Source organism: Canis lupus, chromosome 38 (assembly GCF_048164855.1).
Source record: "Canis lupus baileyi chromosome 38, mCanLup2.hap1, whole genome shotgun sequence".
In the NCBI taxonomy this organism is placed as follows: Eukaryota; Metazoa; Chordata; class Mammalia; order Carnivora; family Canidae; genus Canis; species Canis lupus.
Genome location: NC_132875.1, coordinates 20,721,722 through 20,738,699, shown reverse-complemented (window position 1 = coordinate 20,738,699; position 16,978 = coordinate 20,721,722). Strand labels below are relative to the sequence as shown.

The window sequence follows — 16,978 nt, the reverse complement described above, 5'->3', positions numbered from 1 at the left end:
GCTCCTGGTGTTCTTCCCATTTCAGAATTTACAAGGGTTTTAGGAGGCCTGTGTTAGGGATTGGGTCAAAGACCAATATTAGAACAAAAGAAACTCCTAGGGCTCTTATCTTCCAGGAAATACAAGTGTTCCAGGAACTGGGGACTTAGACCAACATATATCTATTCTATTATCTCACAGATAGCTTTCAAATATGAAAGTAGTGTTTCATCATATTGTAGTAAGAAAAAATTCTGGAGAAGAGTGGCACAGAATAAGAGCATCAGAAATCTAAACACAGATCCCTGTAAATTTTTCTGCGTCATTTTGTTTTATTCCTCAGCAGCCTTTCATATTAAAATGTGTGTTTTTAGAATGCCGCTCTGGCGGTAATGTTGGGAATTGCTTGATGGCGAGCATAGGTTTGAGTGTATCGTTTAGAGTAGTAAAAGGGTGCATATATGGAAATCTGAAGAGGATAGAGATCACTAACATCTGTTTACACAATTACATGAAGTTTTCATGAGGAAATAATATAAGCTGCACACAACATTTAAGTCAAAGGACATTTATTGAGTTTTATTTACTATAAGAATAAATGTAGAAAGAAGCAATATGTCTAGCCATGTGAGAATAGATACATAAGATAATAGATGTGGTGTGTATATGTATTGTCCAACCTAAGTCCTTATAAGAAATTACATTAAAATGAAGGGCAATATAAATGGAAAAGTAGGATGTGGAATTCCTTAAAGTAGGGTAACAACTTTATAATATAATTCATGTATAATGAATTTTATTTCATTTTATATAGAAATATAATACTAGCTAGAAGGTGATTTTGCTCATAAAGGTTGTTTTAAAATTTACAGATTTTACATTTTTACATTTTTTCCCACAAGTTCCAAATTATTAGTTGTAATTAATGCTATAAAAACATTCGGGAATGGTTATATCTAAGCAGGGAACATGTTATTCACTTAATTATGACTAGGGGTTTTGTTTGTATAGACAATAATAATTTGTTTATGTGAACTGAAATATCATTATTATGTTGGTAAAAGATAATGTACATGCATTTATGAACCTGTGCAATTAGCCTATTGTTATATCTTATAACCCATGACAAATGCCATTTAATACCTTAATATAGCAATAACTTTCATTGGTGCCAAGTTCTCATTTAAGCTACTCTGTATCCCTATATTCACAGAGACTAAATCCAATGATCAGTCAGTAGCTACCTCCTTGAGATTGTTAACTGAGCTCCAATGAAGAATGAAAAAAAGGGGAAATTTAAAAAGTGCTAGCTATTTTTAAAAATCATCAAGGTGAATTAGTAAGTTATTTCCAACAATTTTTAGAAGTTTTATGTGTTTGAAATTAATGAAGAGAAATTTGTAATATGTTGAAATTGTAGATTAGTACTTTGATGAAATCAGTTTCTCCTTGGATTGTGTATTCAATATTCTTTGTTTTTCAGCTTACTATGACTCGGTTTTGTTAGGACTTAAAAAAATAAATAAGTAAATACTCAATATCTTAAAAGAGGTTTTCTTGAACTTGTGTGATAAGCTTAAGATGATTATCTAGTGTAATTTTTAGGTTAAATAGTATGTGTATTTATAGGATTTTTAATACACAATGCCAATTTGCTCCTCAGAAATGTATAACTTACTTTTGCAAGAGTGGGTGATATTCCTTTAACTCTTGCCTTTTGGGTAAATGAAAAAGAATATTAAGAACTATATTATTATAGTTCTGCTAATATTGGCTGTCAACATTTACTATATAGTGCTTATTAGGAGCAAGAACTATGTTTTTTTGTTTTGTTTTGGTTTGGTTTTTTTTAGAGGAAAGAATCTTAAGCAGGTTCCTCATCTGATCTTATGACCCTGAGATCATGACTTGAGCCCAAATCAAGAGTCAGACACTTAACTGACTGAACCACTCAGGTGCCCTGGACTACTGTTCTAAAGCACTTTTTGTAGATTAGCTCAATTAACTTTCATCAAAACCTTATCAAGTCATATATTAGTTACCTGTTGTTGTGTATCAACCCAAAGCTTTGTGGTATGAATGGTAAACATTATCTTACATTTTCCTTGGGTCAGGAATTTGAGAGAAGTAATGATCAGGCTATTTATGACATTGCAGTGAAGATGTCAGTTGGGACAGTTACCTGTAGACTTAACTTGGGCTGGAAGATCTGCTTCCAGTGTGGTTCACTCTTTACTCACGTGGTTGGCAAGGTAGTGCTGCCTGTTGCAGAAGACCTCAGTTCCTTACCCCTTGGACTTTTCCTTGGGACTACTTGAATGTCCTTATGTGGCACTGGCTTCCTCCAGAAAACATTGACTTAAAAGAGAGCAAGGCAGGAGCCATGGTACCTTCTGTGACAGCCCTGTGTGTCTCACCCTGTTACTTCTACAGTTTCCTATTGGTTACACAGCTTAGCCTATTCTGTGAATACCAGGATATGAGAACCACTAGTGCTCCAGGAGGCTTGCTAGTGTAGGTAGATTTTATTAGTATAGTTGACTTTTGAACATGTGTTTGAGCTGCATAAGTCCACGTATATGAGCATTTTTTCCCAATAAATACAGTACAGTACTATACTGTAATTTTTTTAGTAACTCTTTCTTTTATAATTTTTTTAGTAACTCTTTCTTTTCTCTAGCTTACTTTGTTGTGAGGATATAGTATATAATACTATAATATACAATATATGTGTTAATCCACTGTTTATGCTTATTGGCAAGGCTTCCAGTTAATGGGAGACTATTGGTAGGTAAGTTTCAAGGCAGCCAAATGTTTTTTTTTTTTTTAAATTTTTATTTATTTATGATAGTCACAGAGAGAGAGAGAGAGGCAGAGACACAGGCAGAGGGAGAAGCAGGCTCCATGCACCAGGAGCCCGATGTGGGATTCGATCCCGGGTCTCCAGGATCACGCCCTGAGCCAAAGGCAGGCGCCAAACCGCTGCGCCACCCAGGGATCCCAAGGCAGCCAAATGTTATATGTGGTTTTGCCATCTATGCAAACCAGTTGGTGCCCGTAACCTCTGTGTTGTTCAAGGGCCAACAGATGAGGAAACGAAGACACAAAGTTATTAATGAAAATGTTGATGATGCCATACTAAGTGGTGGAACCAGTGTTTTAATTCATATTCTTTGTCTCCAAAATGTGTGCTGTTAAGAGATATGTAGTATTGTCACTACATTCATTTTAATTTTCAGTTTTTTTATTACTAACAGATTATTTTCATTTTTCCATTGTTTATTTAATTTATGTGTTCATTCATATATAAAATACATCCCTGTGCTCTTATTTTCTACAGAAATGACTATTTTTCTTTAAGTGAATTATAGTTTTTTTCATATTCTAAAATTATGAACATTTTGACATTTTAAAAATTGCTTTTTTTTCAGTTTGCAAGTTGTATTTGGATTGCATTTATGGTGCTTTTAACTAACAAGTTTTATCTCTTTTTTTTGTACTTTTGTGCTTTTTGCCTCTAGATTGTCCATGGATTCATCTTTTAATACTTCAAATCTGTTTACTTTTCCAAAAGTTACTTTCTTTAAGGTAGAATTTGTAACAATCTCTAGAATTATGCCATTAAAGTAAAAAAGAGTGTGTGAATAGTGAATTATGGAAATGCTCAACTTACTTGATTTCTTAGAATTTGTTGATATAAATATTATGTTCATATCTGTTTGGGTCTGTTTGGTGGAAAGTTGGTGGTATTGAGGAAGAACACCCAAGTAGGCAAGGACTCAGTTAGATATAACATTTGGCTCAATTACCCATTAAATCTAACTCCCTTTGAGGAATTCCTTTTATGTTACATGTGTCTCTGGTAAAACTGAAATTTCAGTCTTCTTTTGTACTTTACTTTTACTTTGTTCAGATTGTTAGATGAACATCTAGTTGACATTAGCAACCATCTATCATCTTCATCTATCATCTGTCTATCTGTTTTGTGCCATTACAAAAGCAGCTATCACAGATTACACTTGATAACTATAAATATGGCTATGGGTTGTCATTTGCCTGGGAGGATCAGGTAAATTGTAGTGTCTTCCCTTATTGGTGAGGGAAAAGTATGCACTCATATAAGCTCATATATCCACTTATTCTTTATTTTATAAAATAAAAATATTTACTAGGTATGAGACTCTATAGTTTACTGCATTGCTACACTGTGTTACTTCAATCTGAAGTTTATGTTTTTATAAGACAGAGTTAACTATATGTATTTGTCTAATATGATACTAAGCATAGTTACCTAAAGACTATATGCTAAAGGACATGGGATTTGGACTTATATCTTGTGACTCCAAAACTAATGATCTTTTAAGTCAAGCACAGGACAACATTTACAACATTTTCCTACTTTATCATGCATTTTTTACAAGTGCTAAGCTACTATATTTTAACCTTCATAGAATGCTTGATTCAGAAGATCCACTTTCCACTTTAAGTGACAAGAATTCCCTCAGATTTTTGGAATGAAAGAAATATGTAATGGATTATATACCTGGACTTTGACATCATCCCACATATTTCCAGTCTTATTTATACTCTACAAACCTCACAGTATCCAAACTCAATCTTCCTTGTTTCTATTTTGCTTATTCAACCCACCTAAACATGCTCCTTTTGCCTCATGAAGGCTTTTAATGCAGTGCTATTCAGAGTGTTGTTCAAAGATCAGTTTCAGTCTGCAGACTTTTGCTAGGCTACAAGATAAGTACAGCGATTGAAAGTAAGCATTTAGCAACTTTGATAGCAATTTAACATCACTGAGACATCAAGCGCATAAGTGTGTTGTCTCTTTGGAAAGCAAGTAGACTCATATCAAAGGTAAGACTCATAGGTGAGTCATGCATGGCACGAGTTCTATACCAGTCATGCATAATAGAATGCATATTTGTCTGCAATGGGTTGGAAATTAAGAAATCGCACAAATAGCTGAAAATAAATTTAAAATGCGCTAAAGCATCATTGGTGTGGATTCTAGCTGGGCTTTAACCTTTCTTTCTTTTCTTTTGCCTTCTTTAAATAGCCTGAACTCTATGGGCTGTCATTTCAACCAAACTCATATTATTATACTAATTTCCTTTGTTTTTGTTTTTTTATGGCTCCAGATTGAAAAGAAACATGCACACAAGCAACATCCTACATGGATGGATCCTCTTTTCCTGCTCCTTGGCTGAGCACTGCTGGAAAAAGAAAATCACTTAGTGGGTCAAATCCATGTTACCATTAACTCATTTGGGCAGCTCAGAGGCCCTTAACAGGGTGGATTTTTTTCTTATCAAAATACTCTCCTGCTCGTACAGTTACAATTTCAAACTTTATCTTTCTAATTCCCTTAAGCCAATACATGAAAATTTACTGGGATGCCTGGGTGGCTCATGATTGAACATCTGCCTTTGGCTGAGGTCATGATCCAGGGGTCCTGGGATGGAGTCCCACATCAGGCGCCTGCTTCTCCCTCTGCCTCTGTCTCTGCCACTCTCTGTGTGTCTCTCATGAATAAATAAAATCTTTTTTTAAAAAAAGAAAAAATTTACTCAAATTTTTGGCTGCCATATTTTCCAAATGTTGCTTCATTTCCACTTATCACTTCCCACTTTCCTAGTATTATAATACAATTTCCTTCTCATCTCTATGCCAAATCTCATTGCCGCATACTCTTGTCAGCAACCCTGTAATATATTCTCTCTTTAATGCTTAGACCTCTTTTTGTTATTGTTAACTTCCATAAAAATTTAAATATTCTCCTACCTCTTTACCTCTGTTTACTTTCTTCACCATTCAAATAATTTATTCTTAATTATCCTTAAAACCTTAGCTTAAACATCATTCCCTTGGGGATGCTTTTTTTGATTTGCTCCAGGGCAGGAAAGGTGTTTCTGTATCCCTTTAGAGAGCCTTCATTCATTTGTTTGGTAACATTTATCACAGTATAACCGTATATTTGCTTCTAATGAATCTAGAGATCTTTCCAAATCCCTTTGAATCACTGACTTAAATCATTTTAGTCCTGCTGCAATTTGTGTGTGTGTGATTGTGAAATAATGAAATTGATTTCAAAGTCAAGTTTGACTTCATTCCTTCCAAACTGCCTCATTAAATAATGGGTGTTTGGGGGACGTAGTGGTTGTATTTTTTCAGTCATCAGTTTAATTTAGTGGCTTTTTGAGTCATTTGTCCATCTGGTAGCAAGCAATAATCCTTAAAGTGGGTTCAGGAGAGGGGAAACCACTAGAATATATCACTTACTTTAATGCTTTGGTTAACCAATGTTAAAGTTGTAAAATTTTTCTAGAGTTCTTTATCAGTAGTTTGAATTTAAATTAATGGGTTTAGGCAAGTTATTTTACCTCTGTACATCTGGTTCCTTATTTGAAAATGGTTTATTTATTCATGAGAGACAGAGAGAGAGAGAGAGGCAGAGACACAGGCAGAGGGAGAAGCAGGCTCCCTGCTGGGAGCCTGATGCAGGACTTGATCCCAAGATCCTGGGATCATGACCTGAGCGGAAGGCAGATGCTCAACCACTGAGTCACCCAGGTGCCCTTGAAAATAGTTTAATACAATATACATCATAGAGCTTTTGTGAAGTTTTATAATATATATATACACACATGTATAAAAACACATATACATATGTATCACTTAAGATAAAAGCTAAAATATTGTTTGGTATTATTACTGTTAAGATGGTTCAGTAACTGTATTCTTAACTCTCATGACATCAAATTGATGAGCTAGTGAGGAAAGAATAATTTTGGTTAAAACCTAAAGAAATCAGAGTTATGAGGACAATAATTTCTCAAAAAATATTAAAACTGCTGTTTTTCTGACGTTTCAAAGAAAGAGAGGTTAATAGAATTAAAATGTTTTGCTCTAGAATACAGGGAACTTGATTCTTCTTTTGAGCATTTAATTAATATGATACATTTAAAAAATTGTAGCATTAAAATAATGCGAGGATTCAAGGAATTAGAAAATCAAGCAAGCTTTTTCTACTCTGTATTATTGAGGTGCAATAACTTTTATAGGATATTGCCAATCTCAAATGGAGCTATGTTTTATATATTAAGTATTCTTTTATTTAAATCCCGTGAAACTGAATGACTTTTAAAGGTTTACTTAAATCTATTCTTAGACATTTAGCAGTTGAATGGGTCAACTATCCTGGAATTGGCAAAAGTCTCTGCTGTGTGCTCATGCATGGGTGCATGTGCACAGACACATCACACACACACACACACACACACACACACACACACACACACACATTTGCCAGTTGGTTATTTTATTGATTAAAGCAACAGGGTCAAAATAAAGCTCAATTGTTAGAGATTATCCATTTTCCTCTAAGGAAAAATAAGCAATTTTCATAGCAATCGACCCACTCATGCTTATAAACAGTCTGATAAGCAAAGGATATGTGAGAGATTTTATAACACAATTTGTTCAGTCAGTCTGTGTAATAAACTTTTCCGCACAAAATAAAAACAAATAACACTCGGTTTTAAAAAATTATCCTGTTTTGTATTTCTGTTTAAAAGCTCTTTTCCAAAGGATATTTGATTTCTGTAAATCACAACCCTGTGTTGGCTTAGTGCACTTTTCACTGTTGTTACTGCTTTCCAAAGACCTGTTACCTAGCAACTGCATGGAAGAAGCTTCTAGTATTTTAAATCATACAAGAGCTTGGAAAATACTGAGGCAGACTTTAAAAAAAGATTCTGACTTGTTAAAATGTAATTAACAATTTTATTTTCCATAAAGTAAAAGGGACTTGAAAATAGGTTTGATTCATATATATCTACAAACTTTTATCTTTAGTTATAATGGCTGATTTTAAAAGCCTTTAAATTAAAAATAATAAACATAACAATAAAAAAACCAAGAATCTCACATAATCCTACTATTTTAAAAGTCATAAGTTTTGGAAACTTGCATACTCCTTGAAGTTGTTACTGTTAATAGTTAGATTCTTGCTCTCACAGTTTTTTGTGGTTATTCACACATGCTTATTCACACAGACATATGAGTATATAAGTGTACCTGCAGAAGTCAGTATTTTTACAAAACTAGGATCATGCTTTAATTTCTTAACAATAAATTTGTGTTATATTGTTTTTTACTTAAATTTTTAAAATATATAATTGGCATTATTTCAAGATAGTTTATTTAAATTTGTTCTTAATATGCATTATTGTGAGGATATAAAATACTTGTTTAGAATTCTAATCAGCATTTCATGCTCATTGAGAACTTTTCTTCCCAGAAAATCCTATGAGGCATATACTATTATTATTCACATTTTAAAAATAAGGCAAATGAGGCTCAGAGGGATCAATATTTGCCCATGGCTTGGCACGTGCAGTGGTGACACCACTTGATCTCATGTGCTTATGCTTCAACAGCAAGCCACAAACAAGAAGGATCTAAATCAATACAAATACACAGAAATTTTAAAAGGATGAGAAGATATGAGATGCACATAATTTTGAAATTATTGCTTTCTTCAACCAGGGAGGGAAATTAGAAACAATAAAGAAAAAAATGAACCAATTTTATCATTGCTAAGGAGTTATCTCTGTCAGTATAATCAAAATGGAGCTTTTGCCATTATGTGGTCTCACCAACAAGAAGGAAAGAGTTCAGGGAAAGTGGTTTTGCTCACAGAAAAGATAATACAGAAACCGGACAAACCTAGTCATGTGACCATATTTAACTAAAAGGAAGCTGGAAAATGTAGTTTCTACCTGGGCAGCCATGCACCTAGCTAAAATTTAAGGACGGGTGGGAGGAAATAAGGAAGAAGGAGAGAATGAATATGGGTGATAGTAGTTTCAGCCACAATTCAAATCCTTATCTACCTAAGTATTTATGTACAATATTTTCCTTATATATTGAGAGACTCATCCAGTATCATGAATAATATTCCACAGAGCTATATCAATTATTGCACCCAACTTAAAATCCAGGACATCTGGATACTGCAAAGTCAGTTCTAGAAGTGGCTCCTAAGGGTCTGGCAACACACACACCAATAAATTAATTAACTGCCTCCACCTCCATTGCATATAATATAAAATAGTGAAACAAGATAATTGTAATAAAATATTGGTGTTTGGAAAACAGAAGAACTGGAGACACACAGCAGTCTTTGGTCCATAGCAATGATGAAATCCTGTCAGCATGGCAAAGACTGTGTAATAAATTCCTTATTAGACATTCTACTATTAGAGTTACTCCTTTGTCTATTCATAAGCATGTCTCTTTGTTCACTATTCTCTTTGGCCACAGGGAAATTTCAAATTGGAGCAGATTCCTTTTATTCCTTTCCATGTGTCAGTAATTGTGCTCAAAGTTCTTCTCCAAGAACTTTCTTAAACCTACTTAATTTACTACTACTACTTTGTTGCCTTGTTCATATCTCCTATATTGTAATGGCAGCTACCTTGGCATCATCTAAAAAAATAAGTTTGAATGGGAAGGCAGTAGTTTGATTCTTGCTACAGGTCTGGTTTTATTGGTCTGGGAGAAGTCTTAATGGAAGGCCTCTGACAAAGACTCTGAAAGAGGGACACCTGGGTGGCTCGGTGGTTGAACGTCTGCCTTAGGCTCCCTGAGTGGAGCCTGCCTCTCCCTCTGCCTGTGTCTCTGCCTCTCTCTCTCTCTGTGTGTCTCTAATGAATAAATAAATAAATAAATAAATAAATAAATAAATAAATAAATAAATAAAATCTTTAAAAAAAGACCCTGAAAGAGTATCATCTCCTGCTATATAGTTCACTTTTTGATTCTGCAACTGTCCACTTTTTGATTCTGCAACTGTCCACATTCTTTCTTGGACACTTGATTTAGCTTTCTGGATTTCAGTAAATAATACCCTGCTTAAGAGAGCTTTATTTCTCTCTCTCTGCTTGCAAAGTGGTCAGTTCTTACCTCAGATCATCTCTCTATGCATACCTGATTAAAATCAGCAGAGTGCTGCCAACACACATTAGTATTCTTGTCCTTTACAAACATGTCTCTAGACATGCTTCCATAGATATGGAACCACATAGACATGTGGTTTCTGCATACAGAGGAGAAAATGGATAATAAGGAAAAATAGCAATTTCTGTTACAGATACAATTCTCAATTATGCATTTTAATATACTTAAATTTTATATAATTTTACTAATGTTTTTAATTAGGAAATTATTTGATAAAAATTGGCAGTTTGGGGCTTGGAAATATCCCAAAAAGGAAATACAAGCAGATGATTAAAAAATTGAGCTGGGGCAGCCCCAGTGGCGCAGTGGTTTAGCGCTGCCTGCAGCCCAGGGTGTGATCCTGGAGACCCTGGATCGAGTCCCGCGTCTGGCTCTCTGCATGGAGCCTGCTTCTCCCTCTTCCTGTGTCTCTGCCTCTCTCTCTCTCTTTCTATCTCTCTCTGTGTCTCTATGAATAAATAAATAAAATCTTTTAAAAAATTTGAGCTGAAAAGCACTTGGTCTTCTAGTTCACTCACTCTTTCCAATACTGTGGGGTCGTTACATTACATTACTGTGTTAATGACATTGATAGCCATGAAAATGATTCTCTCAATGCCCTAGACTTGTGTACCTGTAATTTCCCTATTTTGAATGTTCTTGTTCACTCTCCTATATCAGCACCCGCTTCCAGAGGGACATTCTGCAAATGATGTCATTACTTGTTAATGTGACTCCTCCATAATCTCTGTTCCTGATGACCTTATTTCTGACCATGGTCAGTTTACATCTGTTAGCACAGAACTCCAACTATCCTTTGACTACACTTGGGCTTATAATTAATTGATTCTACCGGATGTTTACCATTATTTACACCTGCATATCTTGTCTTTTCTTCTTAACCTGTTTGACTTCCAATTATTTTATAATTCATTACTTTAATTCCTCCTCTGTTCATTGACCTTCTGTCCATTAGTTAGAGTTACTTGTCAAAAGTCACTGGTGGTGAATTTTCTCTGTCTCCTTGGCAGAAATGGTGTTTACTTCAATGCATTTGAATATGGCCTGAAGAAACAAAATAAGCAAAAGACAACCCGCAGAATCTTCCCTCTTTAAATTCACAATCCTTGATTTCTTGGGGTTGGTGAGCTGCCACACATCATCTGTGTTTCTTTGCTCTATTTACTATTTCATTCTCTTAAACAACCATGCCATATTTTCTCCTTTTACTTCCAAACTCTTCCCTAATCATCATTTCCACTGACTGCACAAAGAAAATAGTACCATAGGAATAAAAACAAAATTTTCATGAATTTCCACCTGTACATCTACCTGCCAAGTTGCATGTATACCCATATGTTCTACCTCCTTTACCATTATAGATGAGCAATTTTAGCAGCCATGTGGCTGAGCAAAGTCATGAGAAGGTGGTGTATTATGTTAGTAAGGTTACTCAAATTCTACCAGTCTATGAATGACATTTTAAGGAATTTGAAATATATCTTGTAAGCTTTAGGATTTGTGGAAGGTCATTAATCTATTTGGCTAATCAAACAGCACTGTCCAGTTATTGGTGTTAAGGGAAATGTTCCATATTTACATTGTCTGATATTGTGGTCAGTTACCACAAATATTATTGAGCACTTGATTGCTATTAATATATGGCAAGTAAGATGGAGGAACCGAACTTTTATTTGTATTTTATTTTAATTTATTTAAATTTAAATGGCCATATGTGACAGTGGCAACTCTAATTGGACAGCACGGTTTTAGAAAGTAGTGAGGGAGTAGTGAGTAGAGAGGGACAGAGAATCTCAAGAGTGGAATGCTGAAGAGTTGGATGACATGAAGAGCAATTAAGAGGCTGTTGTATTTGTCTAGTTGAAAGGTAATCATAGTTTGAATAAAGATTTACAATCCCTTAGCTGTAATACCAAAATCTAGAAAATTCTGAAAAAAAGGGGAAGCAGGAAAGAAAGAAAGGAAAGAAGAAAGGAAGAAAGGAAGAAAGGAAGGAAGGAAGAAAAAGAAAGAAAGAAAAGAAAGGAAAGAAAGAAGAAAGAAAAAGAAAGAAAGAAAGAAAGAAAGAAAGAGAAAGAAAGAAAGAAAGAAAGAAAAAGAAAAGAAAAGAAATTTCTGTTGGTAGTGAAATCTGACTTGACCTGAAATTATTTGGTTGCAATTCCCACACTGAAATTTATTTTTTCCACTTAGTATAAATATTCTCACATAGCTGCAGAAATAGTAGTATTTTAAAGCAAAGGTTGCTCCTTAGATGTATTATGTAGGGTTTACATTACAAAGGGTTTACAAAGAAATTTTTTTTTTTATAAAAGCTGATATCTGGTGCTTAACAATTATGGATAAGGATTGGAAGCCTATAGCTAGGCTTCCAGGAGGTGAGGAAAGTGGGAGAGATAGAGATTTTAGTGGTATGATCAGTAAATCTTGGCTTTCATATGACATTGGGAAATGAAGGGCAAAGTAGCAGGAAAAATATTTTTCAGTTCAGGTTAGGGGATAGTGATTAGTATTTTTAAAATGTCCCAGGAGGGGCATGGATTTGATCTTAAGTGGAGAGGTCTAAAGATATATTCAATTCTATTTTACAAAGTAGGTTTAAATTTTGTACAAATTTGTAATTTATGCAAATGAAGATTATTATCTAGTTGAATATTCTATCATATTTCATTTTGCTCTGTCAGTCATCCATATTGACTAACTCGATTTCTTTTTTATGAAAATAATACAGATTTTTTTTAATCTAATGAGGAATCCCATGACATATCAAATCTTTTATCTAAGGCAATGATTTTCAACCAATCTGATCCAATATTGTTTAATACAGTAAGCTAGAGGAAAGAAAATGTTATTTTTAAAAAAAAAATAAGAGAAGATATATTTATAGTACGTATTACATTTACTGAAAAAAATCTGTATAAGTGGATCCATACAAGTTCATACCTGTGCTTTCACAGTCAGCTGTATAATAAAACTGTGTAAAACATAATATGTATTTATGTGTAATGTTGCCTCCATTAGTGTTGATGGGCTAATAGACACTGCAAAAACAATAAAGAAAAAAGAGAGAGACAAAGACTTTGTTATCAGGTCCTTGATTTTTTTTTTTTTTTTTTTTTGTAAATCCTGAGATGTAACTGTAGCAATTTCTTCTACAAAATGTAAAATAAAAAATTAACAAATAAGGAAATGAAAGAAAAAGAAAAAACAATGGGCTTTTTCATACGCTAATTCATAAAACCATTAGTAAGTTTATTATTTATCTATCCTGAGCATTTGCTGCACCATTTCTCCAGTAATCTTTCGTTTCTTTGTAAGTGATGCTGGGTATGTGCTCATTTTTAAAAATATATATTTACTTATTTGAGAGAGAGAAAAAGAGAGCAGAAAGGGGAAGAGGGAGAGGGACAGAGAATCTCAAGCAGACTCCATGCTGAATGTGGAGCCCAATGCAGAACTTGGTCTCACAAGTCTGATATCATGACCTGAGCTGAAACCACAAGTAGGTCACTTAACTGACTGTGCCTACCAGGTGCCCCATGTGTTCATTCTGTAGACATCCGACTCACCTAAAAATTCAACCTTCTATTTCTTAATGTAGCTAAAATTATTCTCTGGAAATATTTACTTTCCTAGAACTTTACACATTGTCTTCATTTCTTTTTTTTTTTTTTTAATTTTTTTTTTTATTTATGATAGTCACAGAGAGAGAGAGAGAGAGAGGCAGAGACATAGGCAGAGGGAGAAGCAGGCTCCATGCACCGGGAGCCTGATGTGGGATTCGATCCTGGGTCTCCAGGATCGCGCCCTGGGCCAAAGGCAGGCGCCAAACCACTGCGCCACCCAGGGATCCCCATTGTCTTCATTTCTAATACCAGCTATAATTGTTTACTTGGGGAGAGAAGGGGGAAAGTGTTTTCCAAAGTAAACCATATCTTAATCACTTCTCTAAAATATGACCTCTGTGGAAAATTGGATATCTGGCATCTGCACCCTCATCTCTGTATGAAAGTAATGGACGTGGGCTGAGTACCATCACCCCCTTTAATGTGGCCTGCAACCTCTCATGCACTGCTATCTTTAGCACATTCTTTGTTTCTATGTCACTGACTTCAATCAACATTTATTATCTTTCCCAATTGAATCATATCATCTTTTGTGTTTATGACTGTGGGTCTTGAGGTCAAAGTACAGTTTAAATTTAAATGTATTTTAGCATTAATTTTTATTGCCTGATATCATAGTTGTTTTGATTGTACAAAATCTGAGTGTTATGTAAATATGGTCTACCACGTCTTTTAATAATTCTATGTGCTGTGTGACTATGAATTTGATAAATCAGTAATGCTTTAAATCAATACGACTGCATTTCATACCATAGAATTATCAGTGTTAAAGGAGACTTTATACAGTCTCTGATTTATTTTCCAGATTGCACCTCCTACCTATCTACATCTCACCTCCTTGTATAGATGAGATATAGGAAAATTAAACATTTTGCCAAAGTCTGCCTATCTCATTAAAGACAGAACTGTGCTACAGTCTCCTTTCCTCTTGGTCACTTAACTCAAAATATAGGACCCTCTCATGAAACAAACATTTTTCCTGGGGAAAATTGCACATGTAAAAACATCTCTAAGATAAATGTGTTTATTTGAAACTTCTGTAATTTTATTTGCTGTTTTATTTCTCATATTAAAGTACTACCATCCCAAGGTAAATTATCCTAATTTACCTATTTTATTTCAAACAGATCATGTTGTTTGTGAAGAAGAGTTTAAATACGCCATGTTAGCTTTAAACTGTATATGTCCAGCAACATCTACACTTATCACACTACTGGTTCATACCTCTAGAGGGCAGTAAGTATATTTTTTCTTTAAGATAATGCATTTTAAATTATAAAAAAATAAATGCAGTTATATGATTTAGAAGCACAGTAAGCCAAGCTATATAGCTAGATATGTACCTATACTTGTATTTGTGTGAGTTATCTTCATCTGACAGATAGTTGGAGAGATAGATAGACAAATACAGACCTGTTAAAGGATGTGTGTGGGGGGATGGGTTCCAAAATGTAAAGAATTGACAGTGATTTGTTGTCTTTTCTAACTCATCTTGACATAATTTGTTTCATCCAAAATTCTAAGTGTCTATATCATTTGTTAGGTCTAGGATTAGAGTACTGTTTCTATTTCGTTTCTTTTCTTTTAAGATTTTTTAAAAATTTATTTATTCATGAGAGACACAGAGAGAGGCAGAAACACAAACACAGAGAGGGAGAAGCAGTCTCCATGCAGGGAGCCCGACGTGGGACTCGATCCTGGGTCTCCAGGATCAGGCTCTGGACCAAAGGCAGGTGCTAAACCTCTGAGCCACCCAGGGATCCCTGTTTCTATTTTGAAAATACTTAGCAAATAAAATTAAAAAAATCAGGATGAGACAATCATTAGTATGAGAACTTAAAGTCATTTTTTTCTATTCCCAAGGTAAGTTTTTATTTCAAAGCTATATATACATGATGATATATATATACATATATACATGTAAAATTAAAATTTTACAGTTATTATAGAACAACAAAGTACTTGACAAAAATAGCAAATGTAGTATAAAAGAAATTACTTTTTAAATAAGCATTTCAAGGTAGATGAGGGAGTGTTATATCATCATACCATTTTGTTCTATGAGGAAGCTTGTATTTGACTTGGATGATCAAAGAAAATATAATCTGTGAACGCAGTCCCCACTCTTATTTGAAGAGACAAATGCTATATTGCATTTTATACTTTTTCCTATTCCTTATTTGGTATTTAGGTAAAATGTTGACTTTCTAAGTAAATTTTACTGTGGTACTTGTGGAGATGATTATTTAAATTTGGTAAGTTACTTCGTAGTTATTTAAATGAAATACCAAGTCAAATAAATAAAAAAAATGGATATTTTTGTGGATTTATTTTTTAAGTTTTTAAATTTTTAAGTTTTTTGAATTTTAATACTAGATGGAGTAAGTTGCTAATTGGAAAGTAGCAAGTACTCTTCAGTATTTTCAGGTAGATTTAATCTCTTACTTCTAATTATGTCTCTACTCTACTGAGAAGTAAGATTTTCCAAGGAACAATTTTCTTAAAGTTCTGAATGAAAATATTTCTATTTTATGCATTCACAAACCTTTAATTTGTGCAAATGGAAAAGATGTAACAGGATTATGGGAATAAATTGTTTTTCTTTGAAACATTTTGATGAAATTAAATAAAATACTGAAAGTGATTTTAACACCAATTAATGGAACATTCATAAAACTTACCACAGGATTCATTATTTTGCCATGCCATCTTTGTCATAGCCATACAACTTTAGAACTATCTAGTTTCATTTTATTGTTGTAGAAATTATAAAATGAGGCTCATCAACACTAATATACATCATTAATTATAGACGGGTTAAATTGCACTGCTCAAGTCCTAGTAAATATTATTTATTGGCATACAATATTGCCCTAGTGAACAAATTTCACTTGATATAAGTTGAAAAAGCATTTCAGTGATCCTTAAAATAGAACTTTTTCCAATATACTTTAATGAATTTTGCCTTATTAAAAAAGAAAGTAATGTTGTCGAAGACATTGTTACTACATATTTAAGGATTTTCCATAAATAAGATTGACTATCAAAATTACTTCACAATTAAGTATCACAATAATGTAACAGTCCACCAGATTAACTTTCTTCATAGCAATTTTATTGAGCCATAATTCACATACAATGCAAATCACCCATCTATAGTGTACAATTTAATGTTTTTGGCATATTCACTGACTTACGCAAACATTACCACTCATTCCTGAATCTTTTCATCACTCCGTATTCATCACTACATAAAGAAATGCTCCACCTTTTAGTATGACTACATTTTCCCTCAGCCCTTTCAGCCCTACACAATCGCTAATCTACCCTGTCGCTGT

General features: G+C 33.9%; 1 protein-coding gene across 9 annotated transcripts in view; it reads left to right on the top strand.

The window, feature by feature from the left end:
* KCNT2 (potassium sodium-activated channel subfamily T member 2) overlaps positions 1-16,978 on the top strand; it is a 375,231-nt gene that overhangs the window by 219,228 nt on the left and 139,025 nt on the right. For all 9 annotated transcript variants that reach the window (XM_072814992.1, XM_072814994.1, XM_072814987.1 and 6 more), the window contains one exon: positions 14,768-14,876. In XM_072814992.1, coding sequence (XP_072671093.1) covers positions 14,768-14,876 — 109 coding nt within the window. The remainder of the gene's footprint in view (positions 1-14,767; positions 14,877-16,978) is intronic.